Source organism: Acomys russatus, chromosome 20, assembly GCF_903995435.1.
Source record: "Acomys russatus chromosome 20, mAcoRus1.1, whole genome shotgun sequence".
Lineage (NCBI taxonomy): Eukaryota > Metazoa > Chordata > Mammalia > Rodentia > Muridae > Acomys > Acomys russatus.
In genome coordinates, this window is record NC_067156.1 from 59,808,465 (window position 1) to 59,829,620 (window position 21,156).

The 21,156-nt window shown below is 42.1% G+C and overlaps 1 protein-coding gene across 1 annotated transcript in view; it reads right to left on the bottom strand.

Moving 5' to 3' along the window:
- Positions 1 to 725: 725 nt before the first annotated feature.
- The window catches only part of Me2 (malic enzyme 2), a 44,712-nt gene continuing 24,281 nt past the window's right edge, over positions 726 to 21,156 (bottom strand). The window contains exons 8-16 of the mRNA XM_051163636.1: positions 20,727 to 20,836; positions 20,532 to 20,629; positions 20,000 to 20,113; positions 17,530 to 17,644; positions 14,668 to 14,810; positions 11,034 to 11,136; positions 3,711 to 3,781; positions 2,763 to 2,861; positions 726 to 1,357 (exon numbers count right to left, since the gene is read on the bottom strand). Of these exons, the coding sequence (XP_051019593.1) occupies positions 1,190 to 1,357; positions 2,763 to 2,861; positions 3,711 to 3,781; positions 11,034 to 11,136; positions 14,668 to 14,810; positions 17,530 to 17,644; positions 20,000 to 20,113; positions 20,532 to 20,629; positions 20,727 to 20,836 (1,021 nt within the window). The 3' untranslated portion in view covers positions 726 to 1,189. The remainder of the gene's footprint in view (positions 1,358 to 2,762; positions 2,862 to 3,710; positions 3,782 to 11,033; positions 11,137 to 14,667; positions 14,811 to 17,529; positions 17,645 to 19,999; positions 20,114 to 20,531; positions 20,630 to 20,726; positions 20,837 to 21,156) is intronic.

The following is a 21,156-nucleotide window of genomic DNA, read 5'->3' on the forward strand; positions in this document are numbered from 1 at the left end:
TTTAGAGATGTCCTTCAGAATCACCAACACGTGTCTCTCGAGCACCCATATCTTTATACAGCTCTTAGCATCTTCCTGGGACAAAAAAAACCCGACAGTTGCTGCCGGGTGTTGTGGGACACAACTTTAATCCCAGCACTCTGGAGGCAGAGGCGGGTAGATCTCTGTAGTTCTAGGTCAGCCTGGTCTACAGAGTTCCAGGACAGCCAAAGCTACATAGTGAGACTCTGGTCTTGAAAAAAAGGCATTTCCTGGTCTAACTCTACTTTATTGTCTCCACTGAGCTTGGAATCTGTTATCCATTCTCAGAAGAGAAAGATGTCACTGCTAATATTCAAAGGAATGTATCCTAGGAGGAGCCCTAATTACTGCAAAATAAAGAAAATGACTGACAGAAATAGGCTGTAGTTAACTCCTTCAGCTACTATTTCTAAGTCATGTGACATTAGTTGTGACATTAGGTAGTGATACTCCCTCGACTAGAAGTGAGGATAATGAAACTGGGTTTTCATAAACCACAAACTTAAGTTTCTGCTTGGTCAATAAGATAATGTAACTGAAGCAAATAAAAGTACAGTATTATCTTTATTAAATAGAAGTGGTTTTGTACACTGTTGCATGGGACTGTTCAGTTTGTCTCAAGGCAGCAGCAGCTCCTCCACTATTCTATACTTTATAAAGCTAGCCTTGATTTGGTTCTAGGAAATCGGGAATTTTTTTTTATTTTTTATTTTTCAGATTTCCCCAAGTCTGTCTACTACAGGGATTTCAGAGCACGAAAGTCAAATGAAGCAAAAGCACATATGAAAAAGCAGTTTTAAGGACTGACAATTTTTCTTTGGAATTAGGTTAAAATTTGGTGTCTCCTCAACATTTTATACTCATGTCCACAGCCTAGAGGAACTGAGCAAAAGACGTGAAAGATACATTCATGTAACAGCACGAATGGCGAAGCATCAGGGCTACAGCACACCAGGCTTGCACTGTGGGCACTGGCTGGCGTGAACAGTAGGGCATTAACAGCAGATTCAACGTATCTGTCCCCAATGAAAGTGAGAGTCACAGGAAAAAATGCCGAGCAAAGTGGTGCTGAGGAATAAAACAGACGACACTGTAACTCTGAGAACATTATCTTTTTGTCTGAAAATAGCGGGTCCCTGGAGCACAGAATGTCTTAATGGGAAAGCTTCTACTCTGATATCTGAGGAGGCTTCAGTGAAGACTCTGGCCAGTCATACACATCCGGCAGCAGGGAGACATAGTCACTCCGCCATATTCTTTCTTTCACGTATTTGGCCTTGTCCTCAGGTTCTGGGTATCGGAAAGCCATCTTATTAGCATACAGGTATTCTGCAACCTGGAAACAAAAGCGTTACTGTTTAGGCTCTGAATGGTAACCTATCAGAGAAATAAAACACCATTACAAGACACAGATACAAACACAAAAGGACGGTGCTTTTCTTTTTCCAAAAGGCATTGGCATCATCAGGAAACTTGGAAATGCCGACTCTGGGCTCCGCTCCAAATCTCCAAAGCCTCTTATGACCAAAGCCCAGTCCTGCAGTCCTGGACTCTGTTAACAAGTGTTCCAGGCAATTCTGATGCATTTTCTGGTTCAAGATATGTTGCCCAGTGTCTTAAATCCTGTTTCTCTTAAACTCTAAATTCCTGTATTATATTTTTAGTGCTTTTCTCTTAAATATATAGGAAGAAAAATGTTCACTTTTGATTAAAGTGTAAAAATCTGCAAAAGACAAAAACAACAACAACAAAAACAAAACCCCACAACGCTGTCATAACAAGAGTTGAATAAACTAAAAGTTTTTAAATTTTCTTAGGCTCATCTACTGAGGCAACAATATAAGACAACAAAGCAACTTGAAATTCTGGGCCGGTTGATGGTCTAGTGGTTAGGAGCACATGCTGCTCTTGGTAAGGACCAGGGTTCAGTTCCCAGTGCCTGCATGGCAACTCACAACTGCCTATAATCCCAGTTCCAGCGGATCTGATACCTCCTCCTGGCCTTCTCATGTGGTACTTAACATTCATGTAGACAAAACACTCATACACATAAAATAAAAATAATCTCAAAATCGAAGGAAGGAAGGAAGAAGGAAGGAGAAAGAAACTCCAATTAAAAAGGGATAAGACTCTTCAAAGAAAGATGTGACACTTTCTCACAGAGTAGCAACATAAAACGTTACGGTGCTGCCGAAGTGAATGGAAGCTCGCGCTTTAATCTGTAACATAGGGTAGCTCACACTGGCAATCTCTTCCCCACAGACATGCTGACAAAATGTCTAAGAGGAAGGTGTGATCAAGAGCCCCAGTTGGTCATGAAAGCATGCAGGGTGGCTGGCGGCAAACTGAGGAGCCCTGTCCTGATGCAGAACTGTCCTGCCACTGTGTGACACAAGGTGGTCAGAGGGTTGCAGGCTCCTGTGGGTACAAAGCCATGCATGTCTGCCCGAGCCTTTTCTCTTAAAAAGGAAAGCCAGCCCCTGAAGCAGCAGTAGACCCCTTCCCTTCCCCAGGCCAGGGTGCCACAAGCCTGGGCTCACAGTCCTACAGTGACCCAGGTCTCCTTCACTGTCATACGGGACAGGCTAGCCTGGGCTACATCATACCCTTCTTAAACAAAATCAGAACATGTTATCACATGAAACTTCCTTCCATGTATGAGAAACTTATTTCTACTGCGTTGTATAACTTGGACAAGAAAACATCTTTAGACTTTATGTAAACTGGAGTAAGTTACTTACTTTAATAGCTATGTTAACAGAAACTTCCTGAATATTAGCAAGTGAGGGGTAAAGCCTCCCCTGGGCTAATTCTTCATCTGTCAACTGACTTGTCAGTGCCTGAAAGAAAACGAGCATCATATTTTTGTTTAAACAGAGGAATCTAGTAAAATGGAGAAAGCATTGAAGAAACAGAAAATTACACACAATAGAATTTTTATTTCCTACAGGAGCACACTAGACTGATGTAGAAATTAAACTGTTCATCATGGCTGGGCATGGCGGGACACACCTCTGATCTCAGCACCCACCCAGAAGCAGGTGACCCTGGGAGTTTGAAGGCAGCATGATTTGCATTGTGAGTTCTAGGCTAGCCAGCACTCCACAGCGAGAGCCTGACTCAAAAGACAAAACCAAAAAGCCCCACCAAAACAAAACAGAACCAAAAAACACCATTCACCACTAAGCAATAAGTAACCAGATCTAAAGCCTTAACAGACGGTCTGCTTCACACATGTAAAGCATAGTAACAACAGCTAAGAAGAAAACAGACGTCAGCACTAGTGCCACTGTGAGGTCTTCAGAACTCCTCTGAGAGGCGTGGGGTTCCATCAAGATCAGAAGGACTTACATTTTATCTACGCTGTCAGAATCTATGCTGTCATGGTGTTACCTTCCTAAGAAAGGTCACATGAGACCGAGTGTGAGCATTATGTTATCTTCATATACCCGCACAGAAGACACAGGGGCAGCATGCTATAAATATGAACTGATTCACAGCTTACAACAGATATTTGAGAGAAGTTATGATTTTTAAAAGTTAACATAATACAAAGTAGACAAATAAAAGGTAATGGGTTGCTACCTTCCTTTTTCTCCATAATGCAGACTGAACACACTCTGGCTTTAGGATCTAGTCACCTCTATATTCCAAACCTTATATAAGATCAGCAATATTTAAGACATTACCTTTGCAGCTTCTAAGAAAACACTGTCACTGATGTGTCGGGTTTGACAGAGAATAACAGCTAAAGCCACACCTAGAATACAGGTCAGTTTATTTAGTTAGGTCACGTTTCATATTATGAAGGGCTAAATTCCTAAGCCGAGAAAAGTCAACAGTAAAGAGCTTCCAACCCGAACAGCCCGAAAGAAGGCAACACTGAACTAGATGAAAGCAGTGACCTCTGCCCATGTCCATTGCCTATTCCCTAACAATTCATTTTAGGAATAAGTGGACTTCTCAATATTTTACATTTATCAACGTAGCAAATACTTATGGGTTTGTGTCAGGGCCTACTTCAATCCCCAATGCCAACAAACAAAAAAGTGAGCAAGAGAGACAGACAGACAGACAGACAGACAGACACACACACACACACACACACACACACACACACACACACACACACGCGCGCGCGCATAGTGTGGGGGAGGGAGAGAAAGGGGGATGAAGGGAGGGAGGGAGTAGGGAGAACACACGAACCACTAGTCAGCCAAGCAACCAGCCAGAGCCACCGCAGGGGCAGCTACGGTCAGCGCCTTCAGCTGACGGTTTCACTGCTGTTGAGTCTTTGATAACTGGCTTTAACTACTTTAGACTTTTACCTTTGGAGACCTCTGACTCCTCCCGGCTAACACAGCATCCTGTTCTCTTGCTATTTCCAGCCTTCTCTCTCTTTCAAATATGGACAGAAACATAATTTGGGCCCCGTCTACATTCACTGTTTACTTTAGGTGCTATTCAATCCAGGCTACATTAATGCTTAAACTGGGACTATTTCCCCCTTGTATAAATTTTCTTTTCCCCAAGTTTATGTTCTGTCGTCCCCCCCCCCCTTTATTCTGGTTTTTAGTAATAAACATTATTTCTTCCTGGAATTCGTCCTTAATTGCCCCACTTCCTTGCATTTTGGCATCTTGTGTATTTTCTGACATAACCCTCGGCAGAGGCTCTTTGCTCAGCTCACTCTTCACCCGTCACTTAGGGACGTGTTCCTGTGAGTCCGTTTACCAACACGCCTTTCCTAGTCTTTTTTTTTACACCCCCGCCCCTTTTTTTCTAGAATGACAGATTTTCCTGCACTTGTTCTGAGAAACAATTGATAGGAAATATTTTTTTTCCTCCAAAACTCAGCATTTCTCAAAATGTATGTGTTTACCTCTTTCCACTCATCTGGGCTCAGAATTTTAGTTTGGAAATAGGTTTCCTGCAGAGCTCTGCATCTCCTAGCTTCCAGCCTTGGCCCAGGGTCTGCCTGGCTTCAGGCCCTGTTGGGACAACTGTCTTCTCATGGCTGTAAGCACGGAGATCTTTGATTCTGATTTGATAAAACTGTGTCTTGGGGTATGTTTCCAAACCCACTACATCAGGCACTCAGTGGTGAGCACTTCCTCTCTGAAAACTGTGAAGTCTTTGTCCTTCCCTTTTTCTTTCTTTCCCTTTGTGCTGAAACTTCTACTTTCTGAACTTGTACTGTGAAGTCGACATGTAACTTTATTCTTTATTTGCTTTCTCCTGTCTCAAACTCTGATTTTAAGTGGCTTCATAACTTCTTTATTACAACCCTTTTGCTATTACAACCCTTTTGCTATATTTGAGGTTTTTTTATTATTTATTTATTTTGAGGCAGGGTTTCTTTGTGTAGCACTGGCTGTCCTGGACTCACTTTGTAGACCAGGCTGGCCTCGAACTCACAGAGCTCCGCCTGCCTCTACTTCCCAAGTGCTGGGATTAAAGGTGTGCACCACCACACCTGGCACTATCACCTTTATTTTCAAGAATTTGCTGTTTACTAACTTGAGATCCTATCTTGTTTTGAAATACTATGAGGACATTTATAGTTCCTTCAAAAGCTTTCACACAGGCCTGTTTTTTTCGAAGATGCCCTTTGAAACACTGCTTTGGTAACTTTTTATGAGAGACTTTTGTTAGATGACAACTCTGGACTAGCAGCCAGTGCTTTTACCTGCTGAGCCATCACTGGAGTCCCAGTTTCTTTAACACCTCTCTCTCCCTCTCCTCTCTGATAGTGGTCTCCCTCACTCTAAAGGAGACACTGAAGTGTCTAAGGCTAAAGCAAGTGTTTTGTCTTCTAGTTATCTTGCCCAGTCTATGGTTCCTTTTTTTCTTTCTTCTTGTTTTTGGGAGTTTTGGTTTTGGCTTTCAATGTTCCCTGACGTTCCCACAGTTGCACCAGCTGCTATCATGATTTCTCCTTCTCTTTCTGAAGCCTCACAGTGAGGGTCTGAAGTAGACTTCTGGTCTACCCCACAGAGGTTGATCCTGAACTCACTGAAAGGCATTCTTAGCCATGCAGCCTACCGTGCTGCCTCTGCTTCATTCCCACGCTCATCTTCTTCCAGGACTTTAATAAATGGCAATTAAAGGTCTATTTCTTACTTGCTTTTCCATATTTTCCCTTTTGACTCCGCCTCATTTATACTTTCTTCCTTCTCTGGTGCCCTCCAGTTATTTTCATTGGTCTAATCGTCATTCACCCATTAGAGTATTATTGTTATTCAATTCTAGAAGTTAATGATTCTGGCTTAAGTTGTCAAGCTTGGCTTTTTGTTATAAAATAATCATCTTTGTGTTGTAGCACTTGCCTTCCACATAGACCTAAACATATCTTGTCCTGTGGTGTCTGCTGGACTCGTGCTGTCAGGTGTTTGCACAGGTCTCCTTTTCCCCTCCAAACAAGAGTGGCATTTGTACATTTCTCTAGAGAAACAACTTGAGGACTGGTACTGTGTTTTCAGAGAAGGCTTCTATTTACTTCTTCCGGGCACTGGTATCCAGAGCAAAGGCTGGAGTTTTCCAGACCATCCACAGTTATAAACCACAGTCCACTCCCAGGTGTGGTCCCATAGAGTTTCAACCCAGGGTGGGTGGCCATTCATAAGGGTGAGAGTCATTCCTGGATAGATGGCAACACTGTCCTTTTTCAAGGACAAACAAACACAACAAATTCTGGCCACTTCACCAAGCTCTCCTCTCTTTACTCTTGATCCAGAATCTCACCATCTCACTTTTTTTGTTTGTTTGTTTGTTTGTTTTTTTGTTATTTGAGGCAGGGTGTCTCTCTGTAACAGCCCTGGCTGTCCTGGACTCACTTTGTAGACCAGGCTGGCCTCAAACTCAGAGATACACCTTGACCCTGCCTCTGGAGTGCTGGGATTAAAGGCATGCACCACCATGGCCGGCTCACTTTTTTCCCCCAAGATTTATTTATTTATTTATTATTTATATAGTATTCTGCCTGCATGTGTGCCTGCACACCAGAAGAAGCCACCAAATCTCATTATAGATGGTCCACCATGTGTTTGCTGGGAACTGAACTCAGGACCTTTAGAAAAACAGACAGTGCTATAAACCTCTGAGCTACCTCTCTAGCCCCAAATTTCACATCTTATCAGTCAATATATTATTGGCTTCTGATCTTTGAGGGCTGTCTATTTATCTCTCTCTATCTTTTTTTTTTTTTTAAAGACTTACTTATTTTTATTCTATGTGTATAAGTATTTTCCCTGCATGTGTGTCTGTGTGTCTGTGTCTGTGCACCATGTGGGTGCCTGGTACCCTTGGAGACGATAAGAGGGCATTGGATCCCCTAGAGTTACAAATGGTTATGTGCTGTCATGTGGGTGCTAGGAACTGGACCTGAGCCCTCTGCAAAAGACATAAGCTCTTTCTCCTGCCCCTCTTTTCTTAATATGTACCCTATGATAGCTTTGAACTCATGTCCCTCCTGCTCCATCCAAGCACTGAAATTATAGGCATAGACCATTATATTCAGTCTTGAGTTTTAAGTCTTTATCCAGTTTTAGTTAGAGTGGTAGGATGGTAATTCTGACATCACCACGGCCATAAGTTGTAGCTTTCTTTCTGTAAGACTTCCAGACAATCTCCTGCTGGTGGGGATGTCTTTACTTTTACATTGTCTATTCATAGGGCTACTCGTATTCATCGGTCACTCTTTATGACTTTACAATGAAATAATCAATTGCTGAATTTCTTAAGAGTCAAATATGAGGGCCGGAGTGATGGGCAGTAGTCAAGAGCACTGGCTGTGGTGGCAGAGGACCTGGCTTCAGTTTGCAGCAGCCACCAGGATCTGTGACATGCTCTTCGGACCACCATGAGCACCAGTCACACACATGTTGCACACATACGCACGCAGGCAAAATACTTGTACAATAATACACTAAATAAACCTCCTTTAAAAAGTCAAATCTGAATTTTAAAAATAGCTTTGTTAAAACCAGCAAAGTATTCTCTTCTTTGCTATCACATCTTTATGATGTGAAAATACAACTTGATAGACTAGGGTGATTTAAAACCCAAATGCTAGAAAGAAATCATTGATGGTGGTGGAGTGTCTTTATGGATGCTACGTCTCAGATGCAATCTAAACAACAAGGAGGAGGGGCGCATCACATACAAAGGCACCAGATGATCACAGGTTAAATAAATACCCTGTTTACTCTGAAAGTGGTAACAATGTGCATGTGTGCCTAGTGCCCTGCACTAGCTATGACTTAGCTAGAGCCTGATGCCAGCTCTCTAGGAAGACCCGTAAGGGGAAAGGCGACAAGTGGCAAAGGAAGTTGTGCCAGCCTCCTATTTTGCTCACTACAGCCTCTCTAAATGTTGCTCAGTGATACAGCACTAGCCTATCGTCCATGAGGTCCTCGGTTCCCTCCTCAGCACCACAAAAAGGAAAGAAATTAAAAAGGCAAAGGAGGAGCAACAGAAGCTTATGGGAATAAACGCAACGGAAGAAATGTTTCCAAGGCAGAGAAAAAGGATCCTTAACTTAAAAAAAGAAAACCGAACTGTTAAAGAGCATGAACCGGTAGCCATGCTGCTAGGTGGTTAAGGCTTCTCTTTATGCTGCTGTGATCACAGAGTCATGAGGAAAGAAACCAAAGTGCCTGATTTATACTCACTGTCTTAATGGATAAACACTGAAGTCATTAGGAATGAAACTGTGTGATGTCTTTGAAGAACCTCAGAGTATACACTAAAAGTACTAAAAATCAGGACAGGTTGAGTGAGAAAGTTCCAAAGAAGCTGCCCATGTTAAAGATATGACTAGAAGGTAAAAATGATATTTAGAAGTCGGTGACAGTATAGGGATTCAACTATGATCAACCATAAGCTCCATGTAGAAAAAAGATTAAATAAAGGAAGGGAAATGAGAAAATAAAGTAAATAAAAATTCTTATGTAAACTTGTGTTTTTATGGTGAAGTTGCTCACCCACAGATGTGCATGACAATGGAGCTAATCCCAAGCCCAGGCACAATTGAAACAAAAACTGCAAAGACTGTGAAAGAGAAAAACCTTGTATTATATGGATGAATGAGACAGTCCTGACTACATCATGGCACCATGGACCTAACAAAAGTGCATGGAAGAGAGGCCTCAAAGGTCAGAGGACAATGACTTTACAAATCTCTCTCAAACAATCCAGTGAGAGAGAAAACAAAGATATTTGAGATCTGTAAACTTACAATGTTTCATGGGCTTTGATTTTCTGGAGAGGAAGTCTTGCTATGCAATCCAGGCTGACATGCACTTGCTATGTGGCCCAGACAGGCCTCAAACTCATGATAATTCTACTGCCTCAGCCTCTAAGTTCTAGGATCACAGGCCTTTATGGCCACACTTGGCTTCAGAAAATCTTTAGAAATATTTTTAAAGGCTTATTCAAAGCTATATTCTAGAAAGACAGAACAGAGTGGGTGGGGTGCCTGTGCAGAAGATGAGCTCGGAGACGGTGTGCTGCAGAGATCAAGAAGTAAAGGCAAGGAACTGAAAGGGGGCTTGATACCTGTAGAAAACCTCAACGGCAACAAAGTCTGTACTTACCAAGTGGCAATCTAGTTGGTGACTAGTAATTATGTAGTCATGATTTTTTTATAATAATGGTTTTGGATACTCAAGAGTCAATCTAGACAAAGCACGGAAGTCAGCAGATCACCACATAATTGCTGAAAAGCTCTCCATGGTGTAGCGATAGCAACCAAGCAACACTGAGAGGTGTAACAAGATAAAGCCTAAACACTGGCATATTTTCCTTCTTCATTTGGCAAGCTGATGAAAACTTAATCTCTGGATAACTCAGTGGTTCAGAGGGCTTGCTGTACAACCATTCAGGACCCAAACTTGGACCCCAGGACCCACATAAAAAGCCTGGAGTGGTCTTGTGTGCACTAGTAACCACAGCACTGAGCTGTAAGCATGGAGACAAAATTGCTGGGGTTTGCTGGCTGCCAGAGTAGCTGAGAGAAATGAACTCCACGTTCAGGAAGAGACCATACTTCAAAGGAATAGGACAGAGAGCCGTCAAGGACACTCGATGTTCTCCTCTGGCTGTGCACACACTCATGTACACATGCACACACTCATGTACACATGCACACACACATCACAGACACCAAACATAAACTTGTAACAAACCCCTTTGCTGTATAAGGTAATGGCAATGAGTTAGAACAAGTAAGACACAGGGCAGCAGGAGAGCGAGAGGCAGAAGGGACGTGTGCAGTTTTGCCAATGGCTCAGAGGGAAATTGCCATCTACAGACAATTTAGAAGGACCAAACTGAAGGGACACACCTGTCGATTTTAGCCACAAGGAGAAGAGCAAACACCTGACAGCGGTTACATTTCACAGTGTGATGAAAAGGTATCAACAGAGCTGAAATACAACAGCCTTCTGCTCCTCTGTACTTCTATGCAGTATGTACTATATTATTTCTATAATAAAGTCTAACGGGCCGGAGAGATGGCTCAGAGGTTAAGAGCACTGTCTGCTCTTCCAAAGCTCTTGAGTTTAATTCCCAGCAACCACATGGTGGTTCAAACCATCTATAGTGAGATGCGGTGCCCTCTTCTGGCCTGCAGGCAAAACAATATATACATAATAAATAAATAAATCTTAAAAAAAAAAAAAATCGTCTAGCTGTATACAGAAAATTTCAAAGAAAACAACAGGTTAGAATTACTGAAGTCCTTGCTTCCCTGTACATATCACACTTCTGAAAATACTACTGGTTACGTCAATCTTAAATTCTATAGAATTCCATGAAAATGGTGTTTTTTGTTTTTTGTTTTTTTTTTTTATGTATCTATTTTGCCTACATGTATGTCTCTGCATCACTTTCATGCAGTGTTGATGAGCCTCCACGTGCATGCTGGGAATCAAACTGGGTTCTCTGGAAAAGCCAGCCCTTGAAATATTTTTATGCAATTAACGTATAGCATCTGTAACGTTGGCATTTACCTGGAAAAATATATGCGTTGTTTCCTTGGCCTGGGGTGAAGACTTGTCCATCCTGGAGTCTCACTGGCTCAAATGGGCTGCCACTGGCAAACAAACACCTGCCCTGTTAATAAGATGAACCGATTCCAATGTTTCTGTTCACTTATTCAGAAATACTCAGAAAAGATTAAGTCTTGAAGTTAAGTTACACAACTAATTACCTGGAAACAAGAAATCATTACGACACAACAACCCTTTAATCTAAAGCTGTTATGAGAATGAGGCTTGTTTTGGGATACTGTATAATCAAATGAAGTTAAAAAATACCTACCTAACTCTTTAAACCTTAACACTTCTACTCCCTTTATAAAATTAAAATTGGTAATAATTATCATCTCAATAAAGACTCACACTGGAGTGGGAAATAGCAAAATTAATTTGCTCCTGTTGGGGGTACATCTGTTCAGCCAGCTGTGAGCTGGGTGCTTTATCATTTACCTTTGCTGAAAACCTTGTTTGCTGTGTGTAAGTCTGCGCAGCATGTGCACACCTGGTGACTGTGGTGGAGGCCAGACAGGGGAGTCAGTTTAGAAAAACAAAAACCTCTTTATGTTAATATGTCACTGATTTAAAAAGAAAGGATTTCAATCAGCATCATACGCTTAAAATAACTCTATCTACTAGAAACTAATGTTCACAAGAGTTTACTTTTTCTAACAGAGTAGTGACACCCGAGCAGAAGGAGCAGGGAGAACAGACGCCCTGTAACAATGAGAAAAAGAAATGCTGAGCCCATTTGCAACATGAAACTAAGTCCAAAACAATTCTGCACGCCCTGCTTCGGCATGACATTCCAGGTCGGTCTATACTCATTCCCCTCTGGGACAGCGAAGAAATGTATCTTACAGAGTTTTAAAAGAAGCAGAGTGTCTCCATAGCACCCCATGTTTGAGGCTGGGGAGGGGGCTGGTAGAAAGAAGAAGGGTCCTGAGACCCACAAGTGATCCCAGCAGCAAAGCTTCGGGGAGTCATAGACCAACACAGGAAAACTGAAGTTCAGGGAGATGAAGGCTGTTAAGTAAACACCTCAGGAAGGAGTGAGGACAGGACGGAATCTCCTCGACCTTTCCTACACTGTGCTAAGCGGATTATGACCACCAAGTCCAGCCCACCAGCCAGTAGAGGAGAAGTAAAGGCCCCAAGTAAGATGCAGTCACCCTGAGCCTCAAGGAACTGCTACAACCTGCCATCCACACTCGCCAACACTCAGACATACAAACAACAAACAACCAGGCTTCCAAGAGAATTAAAACTAATTACTAAGGTGCGGGAGGAGGGGTTAATAAAATGAACTTACAGAAAGTGAGATTTTGTTACAGTCAGAAGCTTTAACTGTACTTCAAGTACTCAGGAAATTAAATAAAAAACAAAAAATGTCAATAGTCAGGTGTGGTAGCTGGCAAGTCCTGTAATCCGAGCATCCTGGAGGCTCAAGCAGACAGTACTAAGTTTCAAACCTGGGCTACAGAGCAGGGCCTTGTTTCAAAACAAACAAACAAACAACAACTCCACAAAGGGAAACAATAGCAATAACAACAACAATTCCACAAAGGGAAAAGATCTTCAGTAGGAAACTACAAGTTATGCCGGAGGGTAAAATAAGGACTACAAGTCAGAAGTGGGGGCAGGGAGTGACTTGGGGTAACTATGCAGGCTGCCAAGCCTAACTGCTTGAGTCTGAGCCCCAGGAACTACAGGATAAAGGAAAATGAGTCCCCCAAATTGTCCCCTGACCAATACACACATGATGTAGCATGTGTGTGCCCACACTCATAAACACAGAATAACATTTTAAAAATGCTTTTAAATTTTAAATATGGTACAGTGCTATTCATAATTATATATTTTTGATCACTTATTTATTTGTTTACTGGAGGGAGGTATGCAAGCTCCTGCCAGGTCACACATGCAAAGGTAAGAGGACAAATTGTGGGAGTCAGTTCTCTCCTTCCACTGTATGGATTCTAGAAACTGAACGAAGGTTGTCAGGGTGAGTGACAAAAGCCTTTACCTGCTGGGCCATCTTACTAGCATTTGTATCATCATTTTTAAAAGACTCAACTTCTGAGAGATACATGCACAATTGTTATTTAAGAGCTAAATGATCTGGGAGATATGAAAGCTGCAAGGTTCTCAGGGAGCTGTTAGCAGTGAGGACATGAAGGAGTCACTGCATTCTCTATTCTCAGGAGTATAACCTAACAAGTACAGCCATGAATCTTCACATATTCAAGAAGTTAAAGGAGAACTTGGCATATCATAGTAGACGAAACTGTAAAATTCACTGCCTAGGACCTAGGAATATAGCTTAGTGGTGGCTTGCTTGCCTAAATGTGTACATCTGCAAGGCTACAGGTTACACAGAACCCTGCCCCCCGCACCCCCCCCCCAAAGCAAAAGCTCCTAATTCCTGGAGTCATTTGATCACCTACAAGAATGTAAGAAGTGATCACATGATGGAGATTAAAGCACCATCTCACAGAACCCTGGGGAAACACCACTACATGACAGTACGTAAGCCAGTATCTGTAGCTGAAATGCACTACAGTACCATCGTCAAAGGCCCCAAAAGCACTGACTCGCTAATAGTCTGGGTGAATAAGAAATCCATTCCAGACAGCCATCAGTTTAAAACAAAAGCCATCCTGAACAAAGACAAAAGCTGGCGGCGAAAGGCATCTGAAACAAATAAAAAATAAAGGCAAGAAAGCAGAATTTTTGACTATTTTGATTTTCTACAATTGAAAGCACATACAAGAACTGAAATAAAGAACCCAAAGCCAGACTAACACAGTAGGAACCTAAGACTACCGTATGGAAAACCAGAGCAAAGGGGGCAGCTCACACAAAAATAGAAATACCGACATGGTTGAAGTCCTGGCTATGCAAATGGAGTCTCACAAGAGAGAACATGACCAAAGCAGACGGCCCAGCCGCATGTTTCCAAAACCAAACCAAACCTTAGCAGTCAGCCATCCAGCCGCAGACAAACTCAGAGTACTTGAACCTCCAGGGAGAACTGACGAAGAAAATCGTACCCCAGGCTCTCGCTCAAAGCCCAAAGCAATGCCGTCAAGACATATTTCAAAAAAACAAAACAAAACAAAACAAAAAAACAGTACTGAAATACAGCAACTGTCAAATGTTCATTCCATGTGGGGTGAAAATGGCCCTTCAAAATGAAGGCAAAACATCCTATCAAGAGAATTCTTCACACTCATACCTAAGAAGTTCTTCTGGGAAGAGGAAAATGATCCCAGATAGAAGGAAACAGGCAGGAAGGATGGCTACCAAAAACAAACAAACAACAAATAAACAAAAGCCAAACAAAACTTAAATGTAAAGCATAGCTAAGTGGGTAGTTTCTAAATAAAAAGAATTAATAGAACATCAGGAAAAGAGAAGCATGCTTGGTTTCAAAATACACAGTGGCTGGTGTTACGTAACTGCTTTCAGAACCAATACGTTTAGTTTATATTAGATTGGTGAACCACCACAATCTCCACTTAAGCACTAATACACCACGCGTGCAAGAATGTGCAACTAACCAGCCATAAAACACATAAGCAACTTGCACCGTTTTCGTTGACAGTACCTCTGTAAGCGTATACGCTTCCTCGGCTGTGCACTCAGCCTGGGCTGTAGGATTGCTTAAAGCAAATATTATAGGCCTCTCGTTGATGCAGGCCATGGCTTTGATTACGCCAGGAGTAAAAAGCCGGCCAGCACCTGCCACTCCTGCAATAAATAAAGGAAAAAAGCAACTTCAGCACAGGTGTAACAAACTAGTTCTCACTAACAGTTGTTTCTACAATACATTTACCGCTACAAAACCACAAGTATCATTACAAAGATAGATTTTGTATTGCCAAGAGGATACTATAGAAACACTGCTTCAGATAAAAAAAGAAAACCCATGAAACTCTGAAAATGTTCACTTAAATATTTATTGTCTAGCATACACAGTAAATTCTAGGAAAAGTTATAGAAAGCATGACTATCTCTGTAATTCTAACCAGTGCCAGGCAGCCATGCTGTGTGAGTCTACCCACCCGAGGGACCAGAAACAGACCCTCAGAGAGACACCAGTAGCTGCCATGGCCAGGGGAAATGCTGAGTTATTTAAAGGGCTTAGAGTTGCAGTTTTATTGGGCCGGAATGGTTCTGAAGACTGGCTGCACGGACATGGGAATATCACAAATTGTACACTTAAAACTAGTAGGAAGCTATGTTTTATGTGCAGCTTGCCACTGCTAAAAAAAAAATTAAAATGCAGCAAAACCTCGGTGCTCATTGCTAAGCAATGGGAATTCTTTATACTCAACACCCTGAGCTCAGCTGGGAATTCTGAACTGTTGAAGACTGTCCTAACTAAAGCCATCAACTTTCTGATGCAGTTGAGTTTACCTTTATTAATTTCTTACCATGTTCCAGACACTAAATTGGACCATAGGTATAAAAACAAATGTAGGGGCTGGGTGTGGTGATGCACGCCTTTAATTGCAGCACTCAGGAGCCAGAGGCAGGCAAATCTCTAAGTCTGAGGCCAACCTGGTCTACATAGTGAGACACTGTCTACACAAAACAAAACAAAAACCCAAAACATGGAATGTTGGGACTGGGGATTTGGTTAAGTGGCAGGTAGTTTGCCAAGCAAGAACAATGCACTAAAAAAAAAAAAAAAAAAAAAAAAAAAAAAAAAAAAAAAATATATATATATATATATATATATATATATATATATATATATAATGCAAACAAGACTATAGTTGCAAATAAACAGAAAAATACATTTTTTTCTTCAAAAAGCTATGACAAATGTGTACAGCACTATGGAAGATCAGTGTGAAGGGTGGGATATGGAGGTAACTAGTGATGCCGTAACTGAGAGCAGCCCCTCAACTTCCTTCTTTGTTTCCTTGGTCCTCCACAGATACACAACAGGCATCTCTTTACTGGATACAGTCTCAGGTTTCCACACTGAGTTCTGAGAGAAGTGGAGGAGAGTACCTTCTAAGCTTTCTTCTCTCTTGTGTGTGTACTCTTACCAGTGAGTCAGCACAGGCATACTTTTCGGAGCACAGGAGCTCACTGTGGAGGCTTTATTCTACATTAAACAGAGTTCCTACATGAAAACTAGAAAAATCACAAGACTGTGAACTCAAACCTATAGCTACAGAGACTCGAATAGCATCCGTGCTGGGGACTGAGGCCTCTGTCACCACAGACGTCAGCTACACGTGCCTCACAAAACTCATGGAAAGTCTCTACTTTGTTGCCAATGAACTTCTCACTCTGCTCTGAATTTTCCTGGTAGAGAGTGTCAAATGACCTTGGCCTTTTAAGGTTGAGTTTAATAGTCACAACAACTCTAAAAGCAAAACACCATAAAGAGGCAGGTATGTAGTCCCAGCCCCTTCAAAGGATCAGGTAGGACAATTACTAGAGCCCAGATGTTCAAAGCTAGTCTACAGGAGAATAAATGGCTCCGGTTTTGTTTCCAGTTAAACAGTTAAAATGTAATTTTATAATGACATTTATCTACTTAGCGCCTTGCTGTGGAGTACATAGAGAGGACAACTTGTGGAAGATGCTCCTTCCCTGCTCTGGGGATCCTGGGGGCTAACCTCACACCATCAGGCTTTCCGCAGCAAGCACCTTTCCCTGCTGAGCCATCTTGCTGGCTCCATTTCCAGGTTTTTTTGTTTTGTTTTGTTTTTTTGTTTTTTTTGTTTTTGGTTTTTCGAGACAGAGTTTCTCTGTGTAGCCTTGGCCATCCTGGACTCACTCTGTAGACCAGGCTGGCCTTGAACTCACAATGATCCGCCTGCCTCTGCCTCCCGAGTGCTGGGATTAAAGGCGTGCGCCACCACGCCCGGCTTCCATTTCCAGTTTTTGATAATGCCATGTAGCCCAAGCCAACCCTGAGCACATAAAGTGTTGAGATTACAAGTGTGTACCCCTATGCCTAGCACAGAATTCTGTCTCTTAAAACCTTTATACACCACAGTCAAAAAAGCTATTTTGAGTTAGCCCTCTTTATCTGTGGGATTTTGAATTCAGATTAAATAAATGTACATTTTCAATATAGACTGAAAATGCTGAAGTAAACAAAACCGTGTATGTACTAAGTATGTGTATACTACTCCCTAATAATGCAGCTGAAGAACCACTTATATAACATTTACAGTCTTTAAGCATTAGTCACTAGAGTGCACTCAAGTATACAGTGCAGTGTGCACAAGCTATGCATAAGTCCTACACCTCTTAACATAGGGGACTTAGGTGCAGGAGGTTTGGGTGTGTCCAACAGGGCTTGGCACCAGTCTCCTATACTGAGAGACCATCTGCATATCCTGAAGGCGAGGTAAAATAACACAATTTACTTTAGTAATCATACATGGTAGTTATGGCAGACAGCTAAGTAACAGGGTTATTAAACAACAGCCTCACTTACCAATAATAACTGAAGGCTTAAGTTCATTTACTGCATCTTCAAAAGTTCCAGGTATGTTCTCTGGGGCCCGGTGAGCAAATGGTTCCTGGTTACTATCTATGCTTGCAGTCCGTCCCTGAATGTTTTGATAAAAAACAAAAACAAAAACAGCATCAGTAAGTGCGTATTAAGGATAAACTGAACACACGAATTATCAATTAGATAGATTTTGTCCTTATAACACAAATATCTCATTTACTTTTCTCTTCAATCTGCTAATTCTAACTTCAAAGAATCCAAAAATATAGTTCATCAAACCAATTATTTCCAGAAATTTTGCAGTCTCTCTCAAACACTCATTCCCGCCATGAAGTCCTCCTAAATTCAGTATAATAACTAAGACTCTTCAGTATTTTAGAAATGTAATATAGCGATATAGCAAATATACACAGCCTAGTAAACTGACAAACAGCCACAACAAAAGCTTGTTTTGGTGCCAGCACTAGAACTCAGGGTCTTGAACACACCAGTCAAATATTCCAGTGCTGAGACGAACTCACCGACTCCCCTCCCGCTTCGAGACAGGGTCTTACAAGGCCTTAGTTGAGCTGGTCTCGAGCTCACTATACAGTTAAAGTCTTGCACTCCCCTCCCCGTCTCTAAGTGAAAAAAGGTCAAGACTACTGGAATGCTGGCTTCGTACATCATCTGCGTATCATCTCTGTTCTGCAGTGGGAACGGAGTGGGAAACACTCCCTGTCTCCAAAAGGATGACACGGTTTGTATCAGTAGGAGAGATTGAGAGCCCACCGCCCACAGGCCCAGCTACCCATCCATTCTAAAACACAAACACAAAACACACAACACAAAAACACACCTGGGTGGGAGAAAGCTGTTGTAGTCACCAACACTACAATCACGTTAGCCCCAGACCCTAAACGTGTGCTGTTTACAGCCCTTCCATCCTACGTGCACAGCAAACACTGGAGCTACAGCACCGTGGGGACAGCTCAACACTTCCATCTGGCCTTTATACTCAGGCGACATTCCTAGGTTTGTATCCTGTCTCCGGCTCTTTGAAACTGATGACTTTGAAAAAGCAAGACCCTGATCATTAAGAAGGAAAAATGTCCTCTGCAAGAGAAGCAAGCGCTCTTAGCTGCTGACCCCCTCTCTAGCCTTCTATGCTCATTTTAAACTTGTTTCTGTGATTATAAAATTTCATTTAAAAAAGGAACCCCCACTCCCACCCCTCCCCACCAAAGGACAGGAGTTCTGACAGGACATAAATGTTATCCCAACATCTGATCACTGACACCAGTGAAGGGCGAAGGACCAGGATAGAGCCACACACATGCTCTATGCATGTGAATGTACATGGAGACAGCATGGACAAAACATGTAAATGCACAGGAACTGTCTGTCATTAGACTACAATGCAGGCATGGGACAATAAAATAGCACTGCATACTGGATAGATAAAAATATGTTACATATGACCTAAGATATTCTTTAGATGACTAAAAATAGTAGCCAATGCAAAGGAACACAGTCAGGTAGGCTCAGAAGTTGTTAAAATAATCCGGAAGCTCTCTACTACACATGGGGTGACACCAAGGATTGTGACTTAAACCAGACTACAATATGTAAGAGTCTCTGCTAAAATAGTAGATGTATTGCTAATAGTTTACAAAATTAATTTTAGTGCTAGGGACTGCAGCCCAACAGTAGAAGGCTTAGGCTTGTCTGGCACACATATGGCCTTGGGATCACTCCCCAGATCTACACAACATTTTAGTTTAGAAGGGTCAAATACAGTCAGACATAATAACTACTTCATCTCCTAAGAGTTTGAGAACAAAGCAAGAGAATAAGTGTGATACCAGCAGGCAGGTTATGATTTATTATGAAATAGAAGTCTTTATAAAAAAAAGAGTATACTTGTCATCTGTAACTGCCAATTTCATGGTGCAACCTAGAATCAGTTGACAAGAGTGTAAATGAGGAATTATCTAGACCTTTGAGCATGCCTAGTGGGAAACAGGCACATATGCGTGGAGAGCGGGACAGAGCCTAGCCTGAATATGGATGCCCGCATGTCACGGGCTAGCCTTGACAGTGTAAGAGCAAAGGCAGCTGATAGCACGCAGGCGTGCATGCATTTCTTCTCTCTGCTCTTGCCTATGGAGTGACGCTTTCAGTTTCTGCCTTGACTTCCCCACAGGAATGGATTATGATTGCAATTAGAAGCCAAGTGAGCCCCCTCTCCCCTATATTGCTTTTGGTCAGGGTTACTTTATCAGAGCCACAAAAATGAAACCAGGAGAGGCAGCAAGAGGGGACGATCTCTGCTGACAACACCGTGGAGGCCAGCTCCCGCACACTGTGGCCAGTCAGTGAGATGTGAGGCTGTAAGGGAAGGTACCGTCGACACCCATCTCAGACACCACAGGCAAACGCTGCGCTGTTTCTCCGAGCTCCGCACCCTTACCTTAACGAGCAAGCCGTTCTTGTCGAACATCCAGATCCTCCTCTGGGCCTCCTCTTCTGAGAGGCCACTTTCCACCATCGACATAACTATAAGATTTGCGATTCCAAGTGCAGCCTGCGCGGTAAACACATATTTAAAAGCTGAGACTAGAGTAAGAGGTGGTGCTCATTTGCTTCAGTCCCCCCTTAGGAAGCACACGTAAGTAGATCCTTTGTCTCGTGAGAGACCATGATTTGCCCCATTTCAGTGAATTCTAAATTCATCGTGCTCTTCAATAAGCATCAATATGCTGTCTCACTTTCTTCCTTCACCTTTTTTTTTTGTTTTCCCTTTTGAGACAGTCTTTTCTATATAGCCCTGGCTGTCCTAGAATGCAGTATGTAGATCAGGCTGGCCTCAAACTCAGAGATCTGCCTGCTTCTGCCTCCTGAACGTAGTAGGATAAAGGAATGTGCCACCACCCCTGGCCAGTCTTACTTTATAAGAAAACAAAGTATTGGTTTTTAAATTGTAAAAAGGTTTAAACACTTACCTCTCCTGCTCCAAGAAATAAGATTCTGTGTTCTGAGACTGGCTTATTAATAACTTTTTGGGTTGCAAGAAGTCCTGACAAAGCGACTGCAGCTGTCCCTGCAGGAAAACCCAAGATGTTAAAAAAAATGAAACAAACAGAAGATACATTATAAATGCTTAAAAAGTGGGAGAAATCCTTTCATTTTTGCTTTACCTTGAATGTCATCATTGAAGGTACAGTATTTTTCCCGGTATTTTCTTAAGAACCTGAATGCATTATGATTTCCAAAGTCTTCAAACTGAATGAGTGTGTTCCGGCCGTATCTAGAAACAGCGATCTCTTAATAACAGTGTTGAGAGCACCACTATTAAACAGATTTCCTGTTTCTTATTCCTACTATTAAAATCTGAAAGTAAGATATTACATTAGCTCAAGGCCATGCGTTTCAGAGCTTTAGAGCGTCAAAACACAGACACCTGTCACTTGATGACAGCACGAACGGGCCTAGGGCTCTTCCCTGTGTAAACTATTTCCAAAGGCCCAGGAAGGTGTCCAGTGCATGCAAGCACCAAACAACCCCCAAAGGGCGCTCTTGTGCAAATCAGAGAGTAAGCCTCTGAGATGGATGAGTGTGTTAAATAAC